Here is a 9,105-nt window from a genome sequence, read left to right on the forward strand (position 1 = left end):
TCCAATGACCATGCTGGGACCATCCCTGCTTGCTGCCCGCAAGACCCCGTGGTGTCCAGCCTGCTCCCCATCTCCCATCCTGGCTCCTCCCTGCTCTAAGCAGACCCGTCCAGCCAGTACCTTCTCCATCGCCCACCGATCCGAACCCTTGGGAAGTGGCAACGTGGCTCTTCTCCAGGAGAAGACGCTCTGGAGCAGCAGGTTCTGTTCGCTGCTGGCTCTGGCGGGTCGCACGTACCAAAGCGCTGAGCGATCAGCAACCTGCCCCTCTGCTCCGGCAGGGTCTCCCAGAGGAAACCTGTTTGCAAGCTCTTCGGATTTGTTTTCCGAGGCTACAGAGGAATTTTGCCCTGAAGTGCTCTGGCCAGACGCCCCGGGGATAAGAACAGGGAGAGTCAATTTGTTGCTGGGGAGGTGCCCAGGAGCCCTGCTGAGTGCCCCGGGAGCTGGGCACAGGCAAGAGCTGATGCTACACAAAGATTACTTGACCTGAGCTGCTCCAACGCAGAAAGGTTTTTCTTGGGTAATAAGGGAAATGACAAATTTGCATCATACCTGAGCTACAGTGATGCTGTGGGACATCTCCAACACACACTTCACTTGGCATCTCCTGCACCTCATCCCACGGGAGCTCTGTCAGCCCCAACCCAAAGGGAAACTTGAAAAAATCAGCATCCTTAAGGTCAAGTATTATTAATCTAATTTCATCTCTAATTTCCTGACTCTTAGGTCAAAGACTTCTGAAACCAGCCCTCAGCAGGATCCAGATAGGACAGAAAACCTTCACCCCGCTCGTAATGCTCAGCTTAGAGAGTAAGTTATTTCCCAGCTCGAGTGGCTTTTCCTCACCAGGAGCTGGGGTGTTTTCGTGCACGTTGTGTTTTTAAGCCTTAATTTACAATTGAACAATATTATTTGAGTAGACGAAGACATTTAGGCAATGGAATAAATGTTAATCATCCGCAAGCTCCTGTAGGGTTTTGGCTATCGCTGACACATGCTGTTGGCTCCTGTCCTGGAAAAGCGAAGGTCAAATGTGTGACCACAGCCCCAACTCCCGCGGGAGACACACGCGGGCTGGGAAGGCGAGGAATGCCCAGGGATGGGCAAGGACATGCTCCGACTTGCCTTTTCCCTGTCCAGTCTGACCCCATGCCTGGGGCGGTTTGGGACACCACTGCTTTAGAATCAATGCCAGTGGAGCATTAATTACCCTCGTTAATCCCAGGGAGATACCCTGACCATAGAGGAGGAGCTGACTCCTACTTCTCTAGAGAGAAATAAAACAGAATCTTGAAGCTTTGACCAATGCAATTGGAAAATAAAGCATCTGCCCTTGGCAGCAGTGAGCAGTAAGCTCAGTTTTTGCCTCCAGAGGAGGGTGTGCCACACCTGCTCGGGTTGACCAGTTGGTCTCAGTGCAGGTGGGAGAGAATAATGCTTGGCCAGGGAGTGAGGAAATCCTGCCTGCATCACCCCACGCATCCTCTGCCCGCAGGTACAAGGAGCAGCTCTCGCCGAGGAGACCCGACGATCACCTACGTCAGACGCAGTATGTCCCTGCCACGGGGCAGCCCTGTCCCTCACCACATCCCCACCGGCACTCAACCCCTCAGCTTCTCCCTTGTCCCCTGCTTTCTGCCTTTTCTGCTGTCAAGGTGACACCCAGAGCCATTTTCCTCTGTGGGACTCCCCTCCTTTCTTACCATCACCAGCCCTGCAGATTAAAGCAACCGATAACAAACAAGCCTAGAATCTTTACCAAGATCCCACTTTAATCTGTTGCCCATTAAATTTGTGCTTGGGGCAAGTACAGACTGGACCACGTCCCCAAGCCTGCCTCCTCCTGCATCCCCCAAATGTTAAATAAGGTCTATGGATGCACCGGGCAGGATGCCGACCTGGAGATGCCGACGTGCCAACAGATTAAAAACTTGCCCATCTAAGCCAGGCGCTTGCTCCAAACCAGTCATGACGCTCCCATGGCTGCTCTAATTTAAATAGTCTTTTCCAGCCACCTACTTTTGTAAGCCAGGGGTTCATTTTTGATTGTCACTGTTGGAACAGCCTGGCCGTGTGGAAGGCTGCCTATTTAGGAAATAACTCAACCTAGTTTACTCCAAATCAGGTGGAAGAGTAGGTGTGGGAGATGACACAGCACACGTCTCTAAGAAAGCTCGTTTTTAGAAACTTTAGTCACAAGCGCATCCTCGTAAACATTATTAGAACATTGTCATTTAAAAATAACTCAAACCACAAGCATGGAGTGGATCTCATCCACTCAAAGCAGCTTAAATTAATACCATCTAGTAGGCGGTTTAAGGAAATTCCTTTAAAAATCTAACCACATATTAAACTCTCAATAAACCCTCCATGTTTTACAAATCAGCTGGCCCCTGACATGCTCAGCCTGCTCAGTAGCATCTTAGGCTTCTGTTTTGCACACGGTAAAATTGGTGCTTGCAATAAGACACAGGCTTCCCCTATAGAGACCATATGTTGAAAGACGGTTAAAGACATTCAACATGATCATACCAACAATTTTACACCCTCCCTTTTTTTCTTTTTGCATAACCACATTTGAAATGCAGGCGAGCGCTGCCCCTCAGACAGCATTTCAATGACAATGTGTATGTGATTTCCCTTAAGCCAAAGTTATTCAATGCTAAGCATGAGCTGCATGCACTTTGCTCCCCTTGAGTTTATCTTAATCATCCTGAATTTGGTAGTCTGCGGGGAATTAAGCCAGAAGCCTTCAGACGCCTTCTCATGCTTTATTTCCCAGCTCCCTGAACGTGCTTTGAGTTTGTTTAACCTACGCGGTGCGTAACATCCAAATGCATAGTCTGAGCTGTATAGAAGCTGCTAAGAAAACAAGTGCCCGTTTTCGGGCAGCCGTACGTGTCACGCATGTCTCAGTAACCCACCCCTGATGTTATTCAAGGTCCACTGGCGCAAGATTCAAAAAGGTTCTTGTCTCCATGGTCGAAATGGAGCGAGTGCTCAGCAAAGTGTGGCCAAACCGGGGTGCAGAAGCGTACCAGATCCTGCCTAGCTGAGCGTCTCTGGGGTGTGCACTGTAATGAAGCAACTGAGGAAGGGCGGCTCTGCATTGGACACGTTTGCTCAGGTGCTTCTCTAACTTCACTTACGGGCAGGGGACGATGTCCTGATCTCACCACCGTGTCAGCGTTGTGCTCCCTTTGCTGTCGTTTTACCATCTTTCTCTTCCTTGCCAGAATTTCGTGACCCTGGTGCCTTCCTGGGCAGGGCTGGGGAACACAAAGGGAGCAGAGCACAGGGAGTTTATAGCCAAAGAACAAGATAACAGGGGGATCCAGATGTCAGGGGCCCATAAATATCTTGGGGATACAGGAAAAACAAAAAATCTCTTTTACCTTGTTATAAAGACAGCTCTCAAGGAGGAGTTAGCGACTGCAAGCAGTTGCCTCTGTGCAGCCTCCAGGAAGGAGAAGAGTTGGGAATATCAAATTACCACAGTCCCTGCTGAAGAGGCATGTATTTAACTATATTATTCTTATGATCCTCTTCTAAGCAATTAATTCTGAAAATAGTCTATGTTTTCTCCAGGAAAGTTGTTTCAGGTTTTCCCTGATTTCCTTCATTTATTTCCAGCTACAAAATATTATCAGGTAGCTGCTGTACAGGTATGCTCTGTGACTATACAAGGAATTACCTTAGCCTTGGAGAGAGACAGATTATTTTTTAGGATTAGTCACTATAGGTAATGAAAATGTTTCAGAATCCCTGTTTTGGAGACCATTCATTAAACCCATGAGATAATGCTCATTTGGCAGCTAACCTGTGTCCTGCCCAAGCCAGGATACCACTGAATGAGGGGACATAGTTTTTAAGATAGACAAAAGTCATAAATTTTGGGGTTGGTAGCAGAAACCTAAAAAGTTTGAGGCATTTGGTTTTGTAATTTTGGCAGCATTGAGCTAATTGCTTACATGCTGATCTGGATTCAAGTTTCCCTGAAATTCAGCCCTTTGGGGAAGGTAAATAAGAGTTCCTAGCTGTAATTATATCCACGTGGCTGCTTTCTACTAATTGATGGGTTCAAAATGACATCATCCTTGCGTTCCTAATGCACAGCTGTTGATAATCAGCAAAAATACGGTTAAGGATACAATTTATTCCTTATGCAGTAACCGCCTTATTGCATCTAAATTAAAAGCAGACGCAAGATCGCGACGTGTTTGGGATACGTGGGAGCTGGTTTCTGACCTGCCGGTCTCTCCCTCCAGCCTGCAACATCACCTGCCCCATGGGCCATGTCAATGCCGACTGCGACGCCTGCATGTGTGAGGACGCGACCCTGCACGGGAAAGTGTCTCTCGAGGACGGGTCGCCCGCTGCCGACGCCCGGGTCTACCTGCAAGCCAAGAAACTCAAGCTGTTGACGATGGCTGATAACAGGGGCATGTTTAGGATCCCGGGCGTTTGTCCTGATGGCAAGAACGCCCTTAAAATAAAGAAAGCCAAATACGCGACAGCGACCGTTACCGTGCCGCAGAGCAACAGAAGAAACCTGGCGATCCAAGTGCAGCTGCACCGATCAGGTAGCTCCAAAGAAGGGGGGAAACCAGGAGGCTTTATGCAGTATTCAGAAATAAATCATAATTTTAAGAGGGGAAGAGTAACGAGGCCCTTTTCCTGTGATCACCTGCTGTAGGTGATCCTGCTCTGGCAGGAGGTTGGACTAGATGATCTTTCGAGGTCCCTTCCAACACCGAACATTCTGTGTGTGATTCTTCTCCTCCTTCTGCAGGCAAACCTTATGTTTTCAGGAGCCCTGAGGACAAAGCGAGGAGGGTGGGACAGAGCGTGTCGCTCTGCTGCGATGCCACAGGGAGCCCGGCCCCCGACCGCTACCTCTGGTAAGGAACTCCAGTTTGGTTAGGCACAAGCCTTAGCTCTTCACAGATTCAATTTTTATCTCCTTACCATTTCCATAAAAGCTAAATACACCAAGAAACCTAGTGCTGCAAATGATGGTTTCCTCGAGACGTGCAGAGCTGGCGTTTCTCACAGGTAATGTCATCTGCAGAGGGACTTACTGGAAAAAAAACACAAATAAAAGTTTGAAAAACCTGAGCAGGCACAAGCTGCAGCTCTGCCTGCCAGCCAGCTGCTCGGCAGCCACATCTCCGTGCTGCCAGGGGATGGGGAGAAGTTTTCAGGGGGTGCCACCCATCCAGATTACAAATGGGGAAACTGAGGCGAGACATCTGGCAAAACCCACACGATACGATGCAGGATTAGGGCCATCACACTGGTCCACCCAGGCACTCAGCCTCCATCCCCTAACTGCCTGCCTGCTCCTGCCAGGTACCACAACGGCTCACTGCTGGATCCCTCCTTATACAAATATAAAAACAACCTGATTTTGAAGAACTTGAACAGAGACCAGTCTGGAGAGTATTTCTGCAAAGCCAGCAGCGCCGGCGGGTCAGCAAAGTCCCAGTCTGCCAAGCTTGCTGTCATAGGTAAGAGAAGACGTGCATGGTGCTCTCCAAGCAGCTGGGAAGGCACCAGAAATTGTGTTACATGTGGGAAAAGAAAAGTCGTAGGAAAAATATTCGGGTTTTATTTCATGCATCCGTTTGCAGATAAGCTTGCGTGAGCTGGTTGTGAACCAGATGCTCTCTACAAACCAGAGCTCTGGATTGCAGGTGACCTGCCAAGATCTATCTGCTTGTTTCAGCAGATTCTCCCTGTACTTGCTGCCTGATGTGTGAATATTTCTGTTTGCTTAGGGTTGTTTTTCTTTTTTTAAACCTTGGGACACGTTTTAATCTGTCACAGCAGCCAAAAAGCCAGGCAGCTGCAGAACATCTAGAGAGTGGATCAGAATGGCAGTGGTGGGTGAGCGGGAGAAGGGACACTGCTGCTTTTAATCAGGTTCTTATAGTTAAAGCTGAGCACTTGCTTCACGCGAACAGAGGCCAGATGACATCAGCTAACCAAAATCCCACAAAACATCCATTTTATGGCTACAAAAACCTCACTGTTATTGCAAGCAATGGTTAGCTCTGAGGGTTTCAGACCACATAGCGATGACTGTACAATTATTTCATGCTACTCATTAAGAAATCCTTCTCAACAGGGAGACAAGAGGAAGCCTGCAACTCCCAACCCCAAAGCCACCTCATCCGACTTCCTCATGATTGCTTCCAAAAAGCAACCAACTCCTTCTACTACGATGTGGGCAAGTGCCCAGCAAAGACCTGCGCTGGGAAGCTGGATAAGGGACTCCGGTGTAAGGACAACGTCGCCTACTGCTGCGGGGTGTCCAGGATGGAAACCAGGGATATCTCCTGCGACGGGTTCACGCTCCCCACTAAAGTCATCGTTGAATGTGGCTGCAAAAAATGCACCGAGACCAAAATAACAGTCCGAGGCAGAGCCACAGCAGCAGATAACGGTGAGCCACTGAGGTTTGGCCATATCTACATGGGGAACAAGAGAGTGAGCATGACTGGCTACAAAGGAACCTTCTCCGTCCAAGTGCCAGCAGACACGGAGAGACTGGTTCTCACTTTCGTCGATCGGCTGCAGAAGTTTGTGAACACAACAAAAGTTCTGCCCTTCAAGGAAAACGGAGGTGCTGTGTTTCACGAGATCAAGCTACTGAGAAAGAAAGCTCCTGTTACGCTGGAATCCACTGAAACCAACGTGATTTCTTTAGGAGAAATGGAAGAAGACGATCCCATCGCCGAACTAGAAATCCCTCCTAATGCATTTTATAAGAAAAATGGAGAAGCCTACAGAGGCAAAGTGAAAGCCAGCGTGACGTTTTTGGACCCAAGAAACATCTCAACAGCTGCTGTCACACAAAGTGACCTGAACTTTGTAGATGAGGAAGGTGATGTATTCCCACTCCGCACGTACGGCATGTTTTCCCTGGACTTCACTGACGAACGAGGCACCGAGTCTCTTAATGCAGAAGAGGTGAAGGTTTATTTGGATGCTGCTCAGGTCAAGATGCCCGAGCACCTGCAAGAGATGAAGCTTTGGTCCCTGAACCCAGAGACAGGGTTATGGGAGGAAGAAGGGGATTTTAACCTTGAGAAAAACAGACGGCGCAAAAGAGAGCAGAGAACTTTTTTGGTTGGGAACATGGAGATCAAGGAAAGGCGGCTTTTTAACCTGGACGTCCCAGAGAGCAGGCGGTGCTACGTCAAAGTCCGAGCCTACAGAAGTGAGAGGTTTCTGCAAAGCGAGCAGATCCAAGGGGTTGTGATTTCTATTATAAACACGGAGCCAGAACCCGGGTTCTCCTCCAACCCCAGAGCATGGGGCCGTTTCGACAGCGTGGTCACCGGTCCCAACGGCGCCTGCGTGCCCGCCTTCTGCGATGAGCAAAACCCCGAGGCCTACGCAGCTTACATCTTGGCGAGCATGGGGGGTGAAGAGCTCGAAGCCGTGCCCTCTGCTCCTAAACTCAACCCTAACGCCGTTGGTGTCCCACAGCCATATCTCAACAAGCTCAACTACCGGAGAACAGACCACGAGGACTCCAACACCAAGAAGACGGCGTTCAGCATCAACATGGCCAAGCCAAGCCCTAATTCCCCAGAGGAGAACAACGGCCCTATTTATGCCTACGAAAACCTAAGTGCATGCGAGGAAGCCCCACACGATGCTCCTCACTTCAGGTTTTACAGGACAGAGGGAGATCGATACGACTACAACACCGTTCCCTTTAGCGAAGACGACTTGATGAGCTGGACTGATGACTACTTGGCGTGGTGGCCCAAGCCCATGGAATTTAGGGCCTGCTACATTAAAGTGAAGATCAACGGGCCGCAAGAGGTGAACGTAAGATCTCGTAACATGGGTGGGACGCACCCGCGCACCATTGGCAAGCTCTATGGCATCAGGGACGTCCGCAGCATCCGTGACCCCGAGCGGCCAGACGTGTCAGCAGCCTGCCTGGAGTTCAAGTGCAGCGGCATGCTCTTCGACCAAGACCGCGTGGACCGCACGCTCGTCAAAGTGGTCCCACAAGGCAGCTGCCGCCGGGTGGGCGTCAACAGCATGCTCCACGAGTACCTGGTCAACCACCTCCCCATGGCTACCAACAATGACTCCAGCGAGTACACAATGCTGGCTCCTCTTGACCCGCTGGGACACAACTACGGCATCTACACTGTCACCGACCAAGACCCGAGGATCGCCAAGGAAATCGCCCTGGGCAGGTGTTTTGACGGCACGTCTGATGGCACCTCCAGAACCATGAAGAGCGACGTCGGCATCGGGTTGACTTTCACCTGTTCGGAGAGGAGCGCAACGGAGCAAAGCGTCTTCCAGTCCCAGAGGAACTCGGGCCAGCAGACCATTCAGATTCTGCCAGGGCAGAGCCCTGCGTACCGAAGGCCACCAGCGAGCCGCCGAATGCCCCAAGGGCAGATCCCGATGAGAGGTCAACGTCCTTCCACATATTAGAGCTGTGTAGGGGCCTCGGTAAAGTCACTCACACTCACAAATTAAATATGATTTGAAAGTAAGATCTACCTGCTAATAACCTAATTCAAAGCTGGTAGGTGTCGTTAGTTCTGAGACATAATTATGGTGCACTTTTTCTCCCCGCTCCACCAGAAAGGAAGGACATAGGGCAAAAATTGGCGGTAGGGAACATGTGTCATTAAACGCATCCACAAAAACATCTTTCTGCCTGACATTAAACAGCTTCACATGATAGCCTGAAGGGAAGACTAAACACATGGTTCAATTAAGTCATGTACATAAAACACTCTCTGTTCTGCATCTGCAGACTTTGCCAGCCCAAGTACCTGTACAGTAGTTGGTAATAGGAAAAGGAATAAACTGATTTCCTCATGCTGAATTCATCTGCAAGGTTTTGTACTTGAAATGTAAGTATTTTATTTATTTCTAGCTTGTTTTAGAATGACTGTATTCGAGCTAAACTACTGGCAGCTGCATTTCTAAGAACTCACATGCTCAATAGCACAGAGAAGCCACGTGGATTTGTAGGCTCCATGTGGATAAAACTGCAGTTTTCTCTTGCCTCTTGCATTATTTGACAAGAAAATCCATGCTCTACAATAGGGTAGG

The 9,105-nt window shown here is 49.4% G+C and overlaps 1 protein-coding gene across 1 annotated transcript in view; it reads left to right on the forward strand.

The window, feature by feature from the left end:
* CILP (cartilage intermediate layer protein, nucleotide pyrophosphohydrolase) overlaps nucleotides 1-8,475 on the forward strand; it is an 8,748-nt gene extending 273 nt beyond the window's left edge. Inside the window, exons 2-8 of the mRNA XM_009870836.1 lie at nucleotides 730-813; nucleotides 1,499-1,552; nucleotides 2,945-3,130; nucleotides 4,272-4,586; nucleotides 4,796-4,904; nucleotides 5,356-5,513; nucleotides 6,134-8,475. Coding sequence (XP_009869138.1) covers nucleotides 730-813; nucleotides 1,499-1,552; nucleotides 2,945-3,130; nucleotides 4,272-4,586; nucleotides 4,796-4,904; nucleotides 5,356-5,513; nucleotides 6,134-8,475 — 3,248 coding nt within the window. The remainder of the gene's footprint in view (nucleotides 1-729; nucleotides 814-1,498; nucleotides 1,553-2,944; nucleotides 3,131-4,271; nucleotides 4,587-4,795; nucleotides 4,905-5,355; nucleotides 5,514-6,133) is intronic.
* The last annotated feature ends 630 nt before the right edge of the window (nucleotides 8,476-9,105 follow it).

This window comes from Apaloderma vittatum, unplaced genomic scaffold (assembly GCF_000703405.1).
Source record: "Apaloderma vittatum isolate BGI_N311 unplaced genomic scaffold, ASM70340v1 scaffold7786, whole genome shotgun sequence".
Lineage (NCBI taxonomy): Eukaryota > Metazoa > Chordata > Aves > Trogoniformes > Trogonidae > Apaloderma > Apaloderma vittatum.